The 18,167-nt window shown below is 42.5% G+C and overlaps 1 protein-coding gene and 1 long non-coding RNA gene across 3 annotated transcripts in view; one reads left to right on the forward strand and one right to left on the reverse strand.

Annotated features, from left to right (window-relative positions):
* The window catches only part of LOC114059017, a 57,166-nt gene that overhangs the window by 31,087 nt on the left and 7,912 nt on the right, over positions 1–18,167 (forward strand). The window contains exons 4-6 of the long non-coding RNA XR_003571570.1: positions 13,715–13,834; positions 14,673–14,726; positions 17,379–17,459. This is a non-coding gene — a long non-coding RNA (uncharacterized LOC114059017). The remainder of the gene's footprint in view (positions 1–13,714; positions 13,835–14,672; positions 14,727–17,378; positions 17,460–18,167) is intronic.
* Positions 1–18,167, reverse strand: part of SYNPO2 (synaptopodin 2) — a 71,904-nt gene that overhangs the window by 3,278 nt on the left and 50,459 nt on the right. The window contains exons 3-5 of one of the 2 annotated variants that reach the window (XM_027886977.1): positions 15,044–15,837; positions 9,796–11,981; positions 5,215–5,529 (exon numbers count right to left, since the gene is read on the reverse strand). In XM_027886977.1, coding sequence (XP_027742778.1) covers positions 5,479–5,529; positions 9,796–11,981; positions 15,044–15,837 — 3,031 coding nt within the window. In that variant the 3' untranslated portion in view covers positions 5,215–5,478. Of the gene's footprint in view, positions 1–5,214; positions 5,530–9,795; positions 11,982–15,043; positions 15,838–18,167 lie in introns of those variants that run through there. The other variant, XM_027886976.1, reaches the window with a different exon arrangement.

Here is an 18,167-nt window from a genome sequence, read left to right on the forward strand (position 1 = left end):
TTTGTGGGGTAGCTGCACCTTGAGACAAGTCATAACCCTTCGGGTTCAGGGGAATATTTTTCTGATTTTCATGTCAGTTTTACAGAACATTATTGAATCCAGGAAATGCATCAGTTCTGTGCCACCATGCCTCAGTGTTTGCCTAAAGGAGGAGGAATTGAGTCTCTAGGTCTGCTGATTACTTAGATTGCTGTGGGAGTATCTGTTGTAATAAAAGCAATCCAGCAGCCCCCTGCACAGCAGATTTTTGTCATTGCACAGGGACATACTTTTTCGAGAATTTATTGAGTTAAAAAAATAAGAGTATTTCTATCTAACCCAACTTTATTCTGAACCTAACAGATTTTGGCTTCAGAATATACAACATCACACATTTTTTCGTACTCTGTGGTGAATGGGTTTTAAGCACTTGTAGAAAAGCATGATTTTGCTAAAATATATTTGAAATGCAGGGACTGTGAGATGCTCAGTATTGCCTAGCTTTCATTCCAGTTAGTTTTTATTAGTCATAGCATGTTCCTAGACTGAAAGTCTAGCTCTGGACATTTCAAAACTCAAAGCAGGTCTATATTTGGTATTTATACACCAATCTCTGTCACTACTTTGGTGTTCAGCCCCTTCAAGCCAACAAACACACACTTCGGAATTAAGGCCACTTTGAGTCGCTAGAATTCCTCATCAATTTACTGGACAGCAGCAGCCAGACATGGTGATACTGTCTATTATTTTCCCTTTATATTTCATTCTTGGAGATACATCTTTTGACAAGTATGTACTAAAAAGAATGCACAAACCCCAGACCAGAAGTGACACAGTAGGAAACATGAAGTGCAAACAGAGAATAATTACTCTGCCCTCTCTCTCCCTTAAGCTGTAAGAAGATCATAAAAAGAGGGGTAGAGATTTTCCATTCTTCTTCTCAGGAATCAAGGGAGAAGGGAAAGAAGAGTGAAATACTACCAGAGTTATTACTTTATCACATCTTGTCTTCCTGTGCTCTTGTAAACCAGTTATTAGAGTACTGAAGTATTACACAGCAAAACAAACCAAGACCCTATGCAATGGTTAATTTGTTACTTTCCATTGCCTGAATGTTTTCAGAAAGACCTTTCCTACAATATTTATTGAAGGGAAAGTGATTTCCTAGATGTCAGGAAGAGGAGAGGCCAGTCAGAGCTGTCCTTTGCCATCCTAGAATCCTGGCAGCTGCTGCCTGCCTGGGGTGTCTGTGCAAACAGGTTAAACTGGAGGTTTAGGTTAATGTTGGTTTTAACAAGGCAGACTAGTTATAAACTGGCCAATGAAGTGAACATTTACTGCACTGCAAGCATCCTTGATATTTATAGGCTGTGTATTAATATAAACCAGAATTCATGCAACATTACTTCTAAAAGTAACTGTTTCCGTGTGTAAGCAAATGATGTAAAAAGAGGAGTTATAAAAGGTGTGTGCAGGTACAGATCTAGTTAATGTAGTCAGTGTGACTGTGTACCTCTGATTCAATAATTTCTACATAATAGTCCAGAAAAACGGGTCATTTGGAACTTGGACGTATTTCCATTTTCTTGCTAACTGTGAAAAGCTGAAAGTCAAAAGAGTAATGCATAGGTTCATAAAACAGAGCAAATTATAAAGGCAGGAGTCAGAAAGATATTTGTCCTTTTGCAGAATGCAAAATGCTACTTGGTGAAGTGATTTCACAGCAACTGCTTTTTTTTTTTTTTTTTTTTTAATCCCATATCAAAGCACGTTCAAATCTGAGTTAACAATAGAGCCTGAACTAGTGTTTACACAGAAAGGGGACAAAGGAGGAGGAAGTCGATAAAACAATTGTTTTATCTCAAAAAATGACTCCGCCTTTATAAAATGTCCAGAGTGATGCATTTCTCCTTTGGGCTTGTAAAGGTTACTGCAGTTAGAGACCAAACCACTGAGAAAAGGGGAGGACTAAATAAGTAATATTCAATTTTTATGCCTTTTAATTCTTTCCTTCTTCCCCTTTTTTTTTAAAACATCAAATGGGCACTTAAGATTTTTACACTGACCTGGGTATAGAAGGGAGACATATTGTTGACCTTATTACAGCTTTTTTCATGCCAAGCCATTTACAATTTAAACTTCATTAATGAAAAGATAATTTCCCTCTGGAATGCTGCCAGCTCTGCAGTAAATGCTACAGCTGTTCTACAATACAAGTACCAAAAGTATTGAAATAAAGTGGAAAGATCGTATTTATTTGAAAATCTGGAAATAATTTAAAACAGACCAAAATGGGAATGCAGCATTTTGGCTAATAGGGATACCAATGGCTGGGAAGGCAGGGAATTATTAGAATCAATTAGTTCATGCCTGATCCTGACTTCCTAAAAGCTGTTTTGTCAGGGCTTGCTTCCAAAAATTTATAGGGAGTTTTAGGACTGGAACCTAATTTATTCAAACTTCAGATTGTTTATAAGTGTGGTATCATTTCAGGTGAGAATGACTGTTGCTAACGTGTGATAAATTACTCAGTTTGCTCACCTTGCACCTGTGTAAATGAAAGAAAATCAGGGCTTTTCATTGGCATTTAATCTTTATCCATATGCAATTGTCAAAATACAATATTTCTATGTCTCTAGGAAGCAAATAGCTGAAACTTTTTCTTAGATTTCCTCGGAATAGACAGTTTATTTGTGACAAGGAAGAATATTTGCTGCCACCTTCTGGGGTTGATATCGCACAGCTGCGAGTGCAAAGTTGGTCCTATTTTCTGACCTTGCTCCCTTGAGAAGTGGTACCATTATGGGCTTTAGAACTGGTTTGACACTAATCCTTGTCCCTGAAGTGGATCTGCCCCATCTGGAGCCGTTTCAGGGCATCATTTAGGAAGCTCTAGGATTCTCTAGCACGGGACTATCTGGTGCAAAAAGTGCTTTCCCTGGTTGGAATTCATAGGTGGTCACTGAGGGGTTCCCTTTCTGGAATTCCACCTGGAGACCTGTTAATGCTCACAGACTGATGTTAAGGATCACATGAGGGTCACAGATGGTGGGTGACTAGTGCATGTGCTGCTGGACTCTGGAGATGCCAAATATCTTGAGCTGGACACTCAAAGCTACTGAGTGACTTGGTGTCAGTGCCACTCACTTGGGGCCTTATTTACTCACTGGCAGAACAGTGTAAAGATGAACTCTGACTTGTGAATGACTTGGGTGCTACCAAATCATTCTGCACAAAGAGCACATTTTAAAGAGTGTTCCTTAAGTAAGGAACGGTGCCAAGCACAGAACAATGTCAAAACAGAACAGCAAAGAGCTTTTTGTCAGAGGAACATTCTGGTCCCTGAACTGAGTCTGGAGTCCTACATTTTGAAAAGCAGGAGATGATGACGTAATTACAGATGTTTTGGCCACACAAACGCTCAGGGAGGTTGGATTAAGCTGACACAGGCAACATGAATTCCAAGTGCCCCCTTTTGCAGTCCAAGCAGTGGTGTTTAATATTGTTTTCATATCACTGTATATACAGTGTTAGGTGCTTGATTCTGTTCCTGTAGCAGTACCAAGGCCATCAAGTTTCTCTACCAAAACACCTCTCAGAAAGTGATACCAGGAAGAGAAAAGTTTATCATTTTGTGTATCTGGAATGCTCCCAGCTGTGCAGCAGAGTACAGTGCAGGTGTAGAGTTACATCACCATTATTAAAAACATACATTGCTGCCTCTCCCTTGTTTAATCTTTTGATTTTTTTAATACAATGCCATCGTGTATTTTTTTCCTCATTAGTCACACCTCAGCACTTTCTGACATCAGCCAAACAAGCAGCAAGGAAGTATTTGGAAACCTCTTCTGAAGAAACTTGCGGTCTGGTTTGGTTAATAAAAGACAGTCAGGTAGCACGGCAGAAATATCTGTACGTACTAGAGCTGTTTACTTAACTAAAGAAAATGAAACTTCAGGCAGATTTTGATTCACCTGCTTGGATTCCACTTCTGAGTTATAAGCCTGGTAGGGGAAAATTCCCAAGACTCTTGGAAGCAAACTAAGTGTACCCAGATTCCCCTGCTTTGCTTTTGTTCACATTGTAAAGCTGTGTACCAACAACCTGCACAGTCAGGCTCTAAGAAGTAACATTTTCACACATTAAAGAAAAAATCACTAGCAGTTATTGATGTTCCTTGGGAAAAAAAAAAAAAACCTTTCTTTAAAAAAAATGAAAGTACTTGTCTGTAGGCTGTTACTGTTTGAGAACATTTGCTTCTAATAGAAATGTACTGAATTCTTTGCTTTGCATCCAGTTAAAGCTCATACTAAAATCAGCAACTGGGGTGCTTCATGTCACCCTTTGTAATCCAACATGTGCTCCTGTGACTGGGAGTCTATTTTACTTCTGTTTTTTTAATTGATTTCTGTATTTTACCATTCCTCCTTCTCTTCACTGTGCACTTCTTGAATCAGTGACAGTCTGTTGTTTCAGATCTAGATGGAAACATCGAGGGAAACACTCTACCTGTTCAACAGTTCAGTCTTGACACCTATTCAGAAATGACCTGCTTATTTTCCTAGCAGCTTATCTTTTAGTTGCCTGGAATTGTGAGGGGGCTCTCTGGCTTCAGATTTGTCTTACAGACATTTGAAAGAGTCGAGGATTCTTGTTTGAAAACACTTCATGTTGTTCCATTAAGCACCCCACACAGGAAGCCTTTGCCCAGCTAGTCAGTCTGGAGGTTCAGGAAGTTGTTTTTCCCAGCCTAAGGGAATGTCCAGTTACTGTAACACACCAGCACAGTGCAGATTTCACAGGCACTGCAGTTAAGAACAGTTTGACAAGATCATTACAAACAGGGGTAGATTTTTTTTCCTTTGAGAGAGGATAACAGGAGACTTGATTAGCATAGAAAGAAAAAGGCTTTGCCTGCCTTACTTGAGGAAGCAAATGTTAAACCCATGGGAATATCATCTTAGGGTTGGTCATGGCTTGTGAGGGAAAAGGTTTTTTGGAGTGTCTTCTAACAGCATTTTGTGGAGTTTCAGGATTTTTCCTACTTTTTTAATCATTTGATAAAAAGCCTAAAGTGCTTCCTTTAGTAAGCAACCAGCCTGAAAAGCTCCTGTCAAGCGTAACTCCTGAGTGATTCCAACTCCTTCCTTATGCAATCAGTCACGTGCAAAGGTGATTTTGCTATAAGGGAAGATCAGTCATTGTCCTGGGTACTGAGAAGTTGTGATGTTTTCCCAAGGAATCTACCAGCAGGGAGTTCAGTCAGAGCTTCGGAATCCACAGGTTTTTGAGGACCTTATCAAGTTTCTTCCTTGTACAACATTCCTGTTTCAAGCTGAAGACAGTCCTTATAAAACAACATTGTGCCAAGCTGTGGAATTAAGATTTGCACTTGCCGTGCTGAACCACCAAAGCAACCAGCAGGATCCCGGGAATTTGGCTTCGGGTAAGGAAAGTTGGGTCACGGGGGAAAAGGCAAGACTGGAAGAGTGAACCTTTTTAGAACCAAATGTTTTGGAATCTTAAAGCTACCAAATCTGGAAAAGGACCCTGGAAAAAAGAGAGGAGAAAGATTTTGCAGACTGTTAGTTGCTGTCATCTCCCTGGTATTTCCCTGCCTCGGGTGGACAGAGGATTCCCCACAGAGAGGATGGTCAGGCTGGTCCTTTGTGGAGGTGTCATCCTGGGTACTTGGTAAGCACTGCTCCTCCCAGATCACATCACCTGGTGTGAAGTTCTTTTAATCATTGCTCATGATCTTTTACCAAAGGTCAACAAAACCCAAAACATTTCAGTGAAAGTCTGGAAATAGCCATCTCTGTGCAGAATAAGTGAACTCTTCTTCCTGGTTGGCCTTTACCTTCATAATTTTGTGATCCTCTGACAGGTATTTTATCCTGTGCAGTCCCTGCAGGTTTTTTTTTGTGGGGTTTTCTCCCCACAGCTTGCCCCTCTCTAATCCTAGTAGCATTTTCTCTCAAAATTACTGCTCTGCCACTAAGCCCTAATTTTTCTACCTGAGTCACACAACAGCTCCTCACCTCCTAATGTTTTTGGAGCCTGCTGATGCCTCAGCCTCTTAGTATTTCTTTATTTCAAATACAAGTTTGTGTAATTCTGAACATTGTGTAATTCTGAACATTCATTTAAAACAACAGGCTGCCCAAAAGAAAGCAAACTCATTGCCACACTGCTGCTGTGGTGACAGCAAAACGGATCACTGCAGTTTCTAGGGCTGATTTTGTGTCCTGACTCTTGCATGTCTCACAGAAAATAAGATTGGGTGTGCAAAATAAAATGAAGCTAAACTAGGTATACTTGTAAGAGATTGTATATAAAGTTTGCTCTGTAAATGTTCCTACAAAAAAAAAAAAAGAGTCCTTGAAATCTCTTTCTGGTTGTTCCATTCTGAAATTTCACTTGGCTCCTCAACACAAACCCTTCATTTCCTTGACATTCCAGCTACATTTGACATCATCCTTAGCTTTTCATCTGGACCCATGACAATGAGCAGCTCAACTCTGCTCTAAAGGTCTGCTCCACCACAGATTACATCTTGGACAAACCTGTTACTTTAAGTAGACTAGTCTTCTGAAATATTAAAAAGCATTGAAGACTTACCTGATCAGTAAAAAGAATCCTGAAGCCCAGTTGGATCCAAGCACTGTGCATGTAGAATGATGTGTATATGTTAAATTGAATTCACAGTTGGGCTTTGATTGGGATTTTCAAAAGATCTTAACTGACTTAAGAGCACCAGTGTCACTGGGGCTTTGTTTTTAACTCTTGCTGGAGCTTTAAAAATCCTTTTGCTGTTGCCATAGGCCACATGAAATCTTTATATTTGAACAGCAGCAAAAAATCCAGATGTGATGGAAAATTCAAATTTTCAGCATAGACACACTTCCTCTTCTTTTGGATAAAGTAAAGAGAAGTTAGGACACAGAAATGGACTTTCTGCTCGGTGCTGCAAACACACATAGGTGTGTTTAGGTGATTCCCTAAGGGAATCATCTTTAGGTTATTCCCTAAGGGAACTTCTGGGTTGTGCTGAAAATGAAAAAAAAAATAGCAAAACAATTTTAAAGATGGCCATTATGCATTTCTCTCTGCCACCTTGATTTAAGGCACGTAACTCAGGAAACTGAAATGTTCTCTTTCACCCCATAGCTCTTCCCTAGCTCCTGTAAACTTCTGTTTTTCTGGAGAGCTGATGAGAACATTTCCCAGCTTTACTGCTTGTTTATTCTGGTGATAATTAGAATAGTAATGCTTATTATTTCTCACGTGGAAAGCAGCCTGTCCTACAGACCTGTGTTTGCTAGAAGTTAGATTTTGGTAAATTCCCAGGTTTCACGTGGGATGCTTGGAAGTACAAAACTGTTATGGATCCCCTCATGAAGGAAATACTCTTGTGGTGATGGGGTGAACAAGTCCATAAGTGTGATCATAAATTACAAGTTGCACTTCCCAGGAAGACACTGTAAACAAAAGCATGTAAGGCAACAGGAGGAGGACTGGATTTCTGTGTCTCTCTCTCTAGGAGCACTACTTACCTTTGGGAGAGTATCTTTATCCCAGGTACATACTGGTATCTTAAATGTCTTCCTGAAATAATGTGTGTAACTTCAGACTGGACTTTGAAAGAGGGGGAAAAAAGGAGGAAGGGAGGGTGGAAAGGGAGAGGAAAAGGAAAGGGAAGGGGGAATGGGAGGGAGGAGGTTTCATAATAACAGGCTGGCACAGAAGATAGATTTCCCCCCAAAATATACTGTCAGCCTGTACATGTAAGTGAAACCAAAAAATAGCAGCCAAACCAAAGAAAAAAACCAGCAAACAGGCAGAGAGGAAAGGGACAAGTTTAATGATAGAAGAAAAATACAGATGTTGGAAGTGAAAAACAGATAGAAGGGAGATCTCCAAAGGATTAAAATATTGCTACTTCCTAATTCCAAGTAAATGCAGTATAAATATTTCCTGAGTTTCCCAAACTATATTTTCCCCACAAAATTTCCCGTATTTCTCCTGAATTTTAAGAGAGAGATGGATCACTTGGTCATTTTCTTCTAATGCAGTCAGCATCCCAATCCAAAATTGAAAGGGGAGAGTGTAATTTTAGAGATCCAAAATTGACAGGAGTGATTTTTATCAGCTTGATTAGACTTTGATTTCCACCTGCTTTCTGCATCACAACCAAATATATTCTTCTCAATTTTAATTGCAGTTTGAGTTACCATCATGGGACCAAGCTAAGGAGATTTTGTTCATACTTAGGAATGTTTTCTTCATCAAGATAGATAGTTGTACAACCCCCCCCTTATGATATAAAAGGTCCATAGTAGGTGTCTAACTAGCTGAATGAGAGTTTAAACAAATATAGCAACAGATTCTGCCACCTTTATTCGCAGAGTGATGCTTTAATCTTTAGCTTCACACTTGGGATGGATTTGGATCCCCTTAGTTGTGTGAGAGAGCACCTTGTTTCAGCCCTAGCACCCCTGATGGCAACAGGACTGCTTTCACTGAAAGACATGCTAAACTACTCCAGCATAGCTCCTTGACTTCAGCAAGGCTCTGTGTTTGGTTTGAAGACCATAGTCTCTTCAGAACTTCCTACAGTAGCAGTATTTCAATCCTTAGTCCCCAGTACAGCAAGTAAAAGGTGAAGGAATAAGACCAGAGTAAAAAGATTTGAAGTGGGAAGAAGCACTGTAGGGCCCCAAGTGAAAATAATAAAATGTACGAGAGACCAATAGGAAGACATGGTCATAATCATGATTTACTGTTAATTACTACTCTGGGTGCAAGAATCAGTGCTCTTGACTATAGGTAGCCCTTCATTCAAAATCACTGTGCTTTCACAAGAAACTGGTGCATTACACTGCAGCTGCAGAACCCAGCTCCCCTCTCTGACTGCCCCAGAATTTGGATTTACACACTCCTCTCTTACTGGCTGGGTTCGAGGCAAACTCTGGCTAAAAATATGCCTGCACCTGGGATGTCAAATTTCCCCCAAAATGGGAAACCTCTAACAATTTGTCCAGCTGTCTTTCCACCTCTTTTAGTCTTCAGAACACTCCAGCATCTCTGATAAGCACGTTCTCTGTGAAATCACAGAGGCAATTCATGATTTTTTGGATCACAGCTGATCCACGTAGCTTAAAAGCTAAGCCCCTGGCTGATCAATCAGATCCCTGTGGAAGGACCTTTGAGCCAGGACAGATCCTGAGTGAATTCCATGGCTCTCTGTGCAGGCTAAAGGTCTCTCCAGTTGTATTCTGCTAGTGATCAGTCAGAGTCTAATACTGTGTCTATTTTAGGCTATGTTAATAATACATATTACTATTAGTTAATAAGGCACTTCTTTTTAAAAAAAAAACCACAACCACCAAAGTCCTCAAATCCCTAGGTCATTAGAACACAGCTGGGGAGAGGGACAGAAAGAAAGCACTTCTCTATTAATTTGACATACCAGGAATATTGCTTACTGTTGTTTCTGTTGTGATCCTAAAGCAAAAACCTAGTGTCCTGCTCACTTCAGTCATCTCTTCATTTCAGAACGTTTGTCTATAAAGCACCCGATAATACGCATAAATGTGCTAAAATTTGTCTCTCTTTTGACTCCTTCAAAAAGTTCAATGATTTTTTGGACCCAGATTTGAGGTGATACATCTGACATTGTTAGGTGAGCTAAGGAATAGTACCGCTGGCACCGTTTGTGTGCCGGGTGAGCGCTGCAAACCGGTGGCTGCAAGCAACACGGACACTAAGTTTGAGCTCTAGGCTTTACTCTGCAATAACTGATGGCTTCCACACCTGTGCGGTGACTCCAGCTTTCTTGGCTGAAAATTTTGGCCTCGGAGCGGTAAACAAAGAGGGGGTGGTGGTTTCTGGCTTAGAAAATGCGGAGTAGCCTGTAGGTGAATAGGATTCATTGACTGGGAGAGAGGCATTGGACTGGAACGGAGGCTGGGAACCGTAGGCTGGCACAGAGTACACTGAAGATGGCCGGGCCCTGGTGGGAGAGCCAGCACCGGGTGGGAGGAAGGGAGGCAAAGGTAGAGCTTGCTTGGAAGGGGACAGCTTCGATGTCTGCTTCATGGCAAGGCTTTCCTTAGGAGGCTGGAAAGTAAATAAAGACGGATCGAGCTGATAAGGTTGATGTTTCATAATATCCAAAGCATTGAGACCTTTCTTAGGTTTTCTTTTCGTGTTTTTGGTGGCAGCAGCAGACTTAGAGGAAGCCTTGGAAGCAGCAGGAGGGTAAGACGGGCAGTGGATGGGATTGTAAGCAACAGGTGGAGGTGCTCGGACGTTGGATGAGTATTTCCAGGAAGCTGGCAAAGACGGAGTTGGAGATGAGGCTCGTGCCATGTTTGCCTGCACAGTCTCTGAATCCACCACGTACTTCTCCATCCGGGAGTGCCTCCTGGCAAACAGCTGTGCTCCTTTCCCGCTCATGGCCGGTGGCATCTCAAAGGGGGGCTTCGTTTCCCCGGCGCCTGGTGTGACTGGCGTTGACTTCGGGGCACAGCTGGGACTTGCCAGGCTCGCCTGGGGCCCTTTGAAAGGACCGGCTAAGTTGAGAGTACTTGGGGGATGGGTGGGAGAATGAGGGTACTGCGGAGATTTCGGTGGTGCAGGATACGCTGCCTGAGGTGAGGCTGGTGCTGGGAAAGAGGGAGCCTTGTTAGAAGCCGCAGCCGAAGGTGACCAAACCGGTGAAACTGGAGCACCGGCGGAAGGAGAGACCTTGAGTGAAGGTTTTGGAGCAACGGGAGGAGGGGCCTTTTGTTTAGATGCTTGAGTCTGCATGAAATTGCAAGCTTCTGCTCCCAAACTGAGGTAGTCTTCTTCGGGTCCTGACTCAAAACCAGCTCCAGCACCCTTTTTGCCCTCCGAGTTGTGTACGAGGGACAACAGGGCGGGATTAGGACTTACTTTGGGTGCATCTTTGAAGTTGAACATGGGTTTTGAAGTGCTTCTTCTCTTGGCCTCCTGCAGTATGCCAGTTCTTTTGGCTGGCACGGCAATCCTCTCGTCCCTGGACGCTATGTGTTCCGTGGGCTCCGGGGGCGCCCACAGACTTGGGGCAGCCTTGCTGGCCACAGGAGCTGAGACAGGTCTGTAGAAAGCCTCGGCCGGTGGGCTGACAGAGCAGTAGGGAGGCGGTGCTGCTGCATCTGAAAGAGGACTAGTGACATTTCGGACAGGTGAAAACGGTGCAGCTGCTCTGTTTTGAACCCCGGAAGGGAAGGGTTTAGCTGTTATATTCAAAGATGGTGCTTTGGGGGCTCCAGAGGACTGAAAAGGGAGGTTTGTGCCTGGTGCTAAGCCAAAGCCGTTCTGTTGCACCGTTTTGCTGTGGTTCTGGCTCACGTCTGTGTAGCTTTTGCTCATGCAGGTCTGCTGTCTTGATGTTTCCTCCTCCTTTGATTGATAGACCGAAGAGCTTACTTTCTGGAAGTTCTCTGTCACCGTGCTTTCCCTGTGCTCCTCTGTCTGCACCGTGCTGGCCTTCATCTCCTCTTGCTCCGCTGTAATCTGATCCATCCTCTGCCGTCTCTTGGCAAACATGAGGGCCCCTTTCCCTGTGCTGTCTGCGAGCGTCTGCATCTCCTCTCCGCTCTTTGTCTTCTTCTCAACCTCCAGTAGACCACTGTCCCAGTCAAAGGTCACGATCTTACCGTCCTTGTCAATGTCAGAGAAGAAATCTTCATCTATTTCTGACTCGCTGGTGGCAAGCAAACTCACTTCGAAGGTGTTTTCTTTGTCCCCCTCTTCACCTTCGCCCTCCTCGCCCTCGTCTTCGTCCCGTTCTAACTCCCCCGTGCCGTAGCTCACTAAAGTGTATTTCCTCGCCCTTTGGCGGCGCTTCTTGAACATCAACACCCCCTTGGAGTTGGGGTTGGGAGCTGCTGTCAGCAGCAGTGCAATGCTTTTACATTTAGATTTGGCTTCCTTGACCTGCTTCTCCGACAGGCTCTCACTTCGTCGGAGCCCTGTGGAGAGAATCAAAGCACACGTTTATTTACAAGCATCCCACACATTTACAAGGGGACTAACAGCTGCATTTATCTACACTGAAAGTTATCCACCCTCCTCTTTTCCCATAGCAAAACATTTATTTTCTTCTGTATGGAAAGCTCATTACACTTCAGCTTTTCTCCCAGTATCAGCTGTGTTGTAAATTCCATCCCCAACATTCTTTAGAGTCACACCCATGCAAGTTCAAAGGCTTCATCTTTAGGACTCTCTTAGTTCAACAGGAACATTGCATGTGTCTTTATTTCTAGCATTCTTAATTTTTATTCCCCCAAGAAATCTCAGCAGCAACAGGCAGGTGAGATATTTTCTCACTTATCCAATATCTGGTCTGGTATTTACTGAGTGTTTGACCACAATTCCTGGGCTTCCAGCAGCCATTCCCAGCGAGCCAGACTGTTTAATATCTGAGACCGAATGAAACCGAGCATGTTCTGTCACACAGTGGTGGCAGCTTCTGCCATTTAGGTGTTTATTTTACTCCTATAAATTACAAAATGTGTATAGTTGCTATAGGATGCTTCTATGTATTAGCTGTTTATAAGTAAATATACATCCAAAAAGGCATACACAGAAAATTATTAGCACCAGCTTTCAGCCCCTTGGAAGATGTGGGAGTTTGGCTCAAGGAAAGCAGGTTTCAGTCTTTTAACAAGCCTTACTTGCCTGGCATATAATCTAAAGTTGTGTAGGATATAAGAGCTCCAGAATATTTTGAAAATGTGGCAAGAATGAATACACGACTGACTTCTCAAGTGTATTCACTAGCATGTATCAGTGGCACATATTTCTTAAAGCATAAATGACTGGTTTTCATCAAGTCATGTGGAAGGGGAACAGATGCAGCTGTAAAGCTGATGGATGCTCTGTATGTCAGCCTGGCTGCTTCCTTGTTATGGAATATGGAGCATGTGCCTCATGGGGCAGTGCTGGTCAGGTGGTGTCCCTGTTTCTTTCCTTTCCTCATACTCTGCCACTGCATCTCATGAGTGACAGCCTCAGTGGCTTCTCCCTTCAGAAAAAAAAAGCTGGAATTCAAAGCTGTTCCTTTTGAAATCAGAGGTCCCTTCCACCTAATTTCAAAAGGAAAAAACATGCCTCTGATATAAGAAAATAGAGCAGTAAATGATTTAGTGTCTTTTGCTAATATACAGAAAGCAAACCTATTAAAGAAAGCCACGTGATGAGGTGTTGTCTATTCATGATCCTTTTAGCCATGTCAGTAGATGGAGCTGATACTTCTCCTATTAAAGACAATTGGAGTTTTGCCATTATGCCAGATGACAGCACGACTGGACCAATGGTTCTCACAAGAACTGTGAAAGAGCATGGCACCCAAACACAGAAATTTGTAATATTTTATCGTGGGAGAGTCCAATCACAGAATCCTTAACTCAGTCCTGTAACCATCCAAATGCTCTTTCCGAAAGTATGGCCTGTAGTGCTAGAGTGTTACCTGTTCAGGTAAATATCATCTGATTATTATTTACAGAGGAAATTCCTGCTAAAGAGATCAAGCACCTTTAATAAATTTTCTTCTCTAGTTCAGACTGAAGTGCTGCATTATAACCTCTATTTTTGCAGATAACATGCGTAGTATTTGCTGCACACAGAGTTTTCCCTGTGCTCAGCAATTTGTTCATTCTAAAGTCTGGGTAGGATTTTAATAATAATGCAAAAGTTTTTGTAGATTAAATCAGCGGTTCCTAAGGATAATGACTTGCCACTAGATGAGAAGAAACTGAGATTATCATAGTTGGCATGGGAAAAGAATTGGATCTATGTCCTGCTTGAAAGAAGAATTTATCAAGTAAAATGCAGTTCATGCTTTTGTACTTTTGCCTTTTCAGACAGGCACTGCAAGTAATTCTTTAAGAAAAACAGGCACAGTCCCACAGTTGGTTCTGCCTTCGCAGCCAAAATGTGAAGCACGGGCACTTTTCTTTTATTCTTCATTTAATATGCCCAAAATATGTGGGTTGCATACAGACACTTAGGCATAAGTAACTGCTTAATCCACTTGCCAATAAGACACAAATGGTTATCATGCTAAAAATATGCTTCCAGAGGAATTAGCAGTGGGTTAGCAGAGGAGTTCCAACACTGCATATGAAATAGCTTGTTGCTCCAGTATATCACTGCACACATTCAGGCACCTTTGACATACTGCTGCTAAATCCCCAGACAGGATTCTTCACATTGCTGGGAAGGAGCAAGCCACCAACAGAGAGGTCCCAGATGAAGAAAATAATAGACAGATAAATAAATAAATAGGTTAATTAATAAATAATACACTTCTACGCCCAACTGGCAAGTTTACTTCCACGTAAACTTCTTGGACACATTTTGAAGCTGACCTCTGGGTATGGGAGTCAGGAGAAATAGCGTGTTCACTTTACAGTCTGGAGAAGGCTGACAAAACCAAAAGGATCATGTAACAGTTATACACATGCTGGTGTCTGTCAAAATCTCTTCTGCAGGCAACATCAAGCTTTGCTGCTGGCCCTTTTGATTAACTTTTGAGAGCAGTGGCGTGGCTTTGATTTTCTAGATGATGCAAATGGCAACGCAAAGCTTTTGCTATAAAAGGAGAAATCCCCAGGAGTCACATGTGCAAGCAACTTGCTCTTTTTGTTAATAGTCTACAGATTGTCTCTGAATATGCATTAGAAGAGCAGCAGAGTTCAGCCCTTTCTGGAGATGTAAGTATTTTTAGTTGGACAAAGTCCTGAGTTAATTTCAAAGTGGAAGTCCAGTAAGCACAGTTATTCAGCACAGTTAAGGCATGGCTATACTCTTGGCTTGTCACCAGGAGCATTGTAGTACCCTGAAAAAATATCTAAAGCAAGAACAGAAACATTGTTTAAAAGAAAAAAGGAGAGAGAAAGTTAGAAAACTGCCAGAAAAAAAAATAAATCTCTAAACATTTCTTTCTAACGCCTTCTAAATCCTGAAATTATATCTACAGTTACAAAAGATGCCCTCAGGCAGTGCAAATGATTCGATGGGACATACTTACTTGCGTGCCTTGCCCTGTGCTTGAGAGGTCTGTGTTCCTTTTCCGAGGGCTTGTTGTCTTCTCCCTGCTCTGTGCCTTCTGGTGAGATTGCAAAGGAGAGGAGGGAAGGAGGTGCTTCTGACTGCCCTCCTTCTGCTTGAGAATCAACACACCCCCTGTCAGACAGAGACCTGGGCGCTTCCTGCTCCCTGTCTGAACAGTCTAGGATCACCTCCACCCTGGGGATAGATGGAACTGCACCTTGGATCCTCTTGACCTCTTTGCTGCTGGAAAACTGGACTACTTTGTTTGACCACTGGACGTGCCCCTCTTTCCCGGCCAGGGGGATTGCAATGAGGGGGCTGGTCCCGTCCTGTTGTCCACTGGCTCCTCGTGCTGAAGGGGGGCCTTTCTCTGCCCCCAGGAGAGTCACAGCAGGAGCACTGGTGCCCTTGTTTGTGTCATTGGAGAGGGACAGCTGCAGCTCCACCACAGTACCTGGCCTTCTTTCTTCTGTCTTCCCTCTGAGAGCAGCCTCGTCTGCCACGAGCACTTTGGAGGCGCCTATCACTTTAGGAGTGATTTTGGGGCTTTGTGTGGTGTCTTGTTTTGTCTCAGAAAAGTTTACGTTGCTTTCTGCTGCTCCCTGGTGAGTGCCACTGTATATCTCTGTGATGCATAAATCTCCACGGGGTATCTCTGTCGCTCTGTTAATTTGCAGTGTGGTGTTCTCCCTGTAGTCCTCGTTTTTCACGTTCTCGGGCTTTCCATTTGCTCTTTCAGCACTCAAGGTTTCATTGATTCCACTGGAGGGTCTGCACATACATAAACAAGTAATTTTAGAAATTAGGCTGCTGTAAGCACAGCCATTGTAAATACAGTTACAAAAGCAGTTTCTCTAGAGTATTTCACCCCTTATATTAACTGTGGTACCTGTCAGCAGGTCCAAACAAATAGAAGAATTTTCCCAGAATGTAGAGATCTGAAATTGAGGCATCTTTGAATTTTTCAAGATTCTTCAATGTAAAAGTTCAGTAAGAGGGAAATTACACAGCAGTAGTAGAACTGTATCATTCCTAACATCAGGATGCTTTCAAAGACACATTTCTGTTACAGGGTTTCCAGGCAAATGCTGCTGAGACTTCTGGGACAATATTTCACATGCCCATCAGAAAATTAACTTTTCATGACACCAGAACAGGGGTGAATTTTTGGCTCTGTGGTTGCAGCTGTGCCAGGCACCATCCTCACGTGGAGTTCCTGTACCAAACAGTTCACTCTCTGAGGGATACATAAGTACTGGATGAGGATCAGAGGGAGGGGAATGAATACTTAAAATACACATTCAAAGAGTTCCTGTGAGGATCATCATCCTTATATATCATGGATCAATTAAAATACTCTGGGCCTATTCCAGTGATCCGGCATAAAAGGGTAGTGAACCTATGCAACGTTTCCTAGTTACTTAAAAATATATATTTCTAACTGGAAAATGTTATTTTCACTTCCTGAAGCCTACTGTAAATCTCAGTGTAGCTCCTTTCCCTAAACTATTAATTCCCGTGGCCCAGTTAGTCTGTTTTACTGCTTCTTTCAGGACCATACTGACTACTATTAATTTGAGAAGAAACTTTCTCTGTACAGCAAAACTACAGGATGTTATTAAGACTTTCTATGGACTAGAAGGTACCAAAACACTTTTTCAAAACAGAGGAGCAGTAGGTTCCCCCAATAAAGTATTCATATTAGATATTATGGAGATTTTGTAAATCAAAAGCAGTGCTGGGTATTCTGAAAACTTTGGAATCCCTTGAAAAGAAAGGCTGGAAGAAGCAACAGAAGAAATAGATCTGTCAACGCACTGAAGCAGCACCAATATCACTTGTTTTTCTAGCCATGCAGCACACTGTTCATGGCACTCTGGGTCTGCCTCAAAAAGCACAAAATGTGTAACATCCATTTCCCCACATATGGAGCTACAGAAAGGTCAGACGGATTTTAATTTAGGGAGCTCCTTGTGAGTGCTGCTGGATCCCATCATATTATGCTATTTGGATGATCAATTGTACTGCTCTGAAGCACAGATAAATTACTGAAATCTGTAAACATTTCCATGTAAGATATGGACTGGGGGCTGGGCCAGCTAATTGTTAGCCTTTATTGGTAGCTGAGTGATTGTGTGCATGTGTGAGAGGGAAAAATTTCCACCTTAAAAGGCCCTTGCTACATATGGATATACTTCTACTCTATATAGACATAAATGTTATCCTCTGTCAAAAGGCAGAATACTGGGGCTGACCTCTTTTTTTTTTGTCATTTAAGAGACTGTTTTGTCAAATTATTATTTTTGTTTCAGGCCTTTCCAGCTCGCTGCAGGAACAACAGCCCTGGTGTAATTCCAGGAAGGAAGCAGAACCCACGGAGTCAGCACGGCAGGGTTTGTCTCAGACTCATGTTTTACTCCCTACATGGTGCATTTCATGTCGGTATGCACTGAGCACACTCCCTCCTTCCCCCTGGAAATGTTCTTTCTAGACTCAGCAGTAGCCCAGGAGTTGCTCCCACTGATGAGAAAAGGGCAGGCTGGTGTTTCAGGCCCCACTCTCCGTGTTTTCCCGGATACATCTGTTCAGCATTTGTCGGGAAGGTCAGGAGATGCTCCCCCACATGGCATCTGGAGAGTGCCCGCCCTGCAGGGTGTCGCTTTCCTCTGATACTGCAAACAGGACATTTTCTGGGCTCTGCTGCTCAGTAACTGACTGTGCTTTACAGGGAATTGGGAAAACTTCTTGTAGACATCAAAGGCCAAGTAGCTTTTTTTTTTAAACTACTTGGGAAGCCTAATTTGCCTCCCAGGAAGATTAATAAGAGCAAAATTAGGCCAACAATTAATGCCTGTGAAAACCTCATCCTTCATGCAGATGGTTCAGGAACAACCAGTATATTCCCAATGGAAAATATTCTTCCCTGCCAACAAAAGATACTTAGATGTAAAGATCACCATTGGAATACCACTGTAATTATTCTTTCCTCGTGATTTCCAGCTTTTTCTTGAGGTGGCTGCTAACAAGTGGCTACTCAGGAAAGGAAGGATTTGCTTCTCATTGCTCTCAGAGGATGCTAAGACACTTCCTGAAAAGTCCTT

The sequence above is a fragment of the Empidonax traillii genome, unplaced genomic scaffold (genome assembly GCF_003031625.1).
Source record: "Empidonax traillii isolate 1590-97213 ecotype Southwest subspecies unplaced genomic scaffold, ASM303162v1 scaffold199:size790550, whole genome shotgun sequence".
NCBI classification, from domain to species: Eukaryota; Metazoa; Chordata; class Aves; order Passeriformes; family Tyrannidae; genus Empidonax; species Empidonax traillii.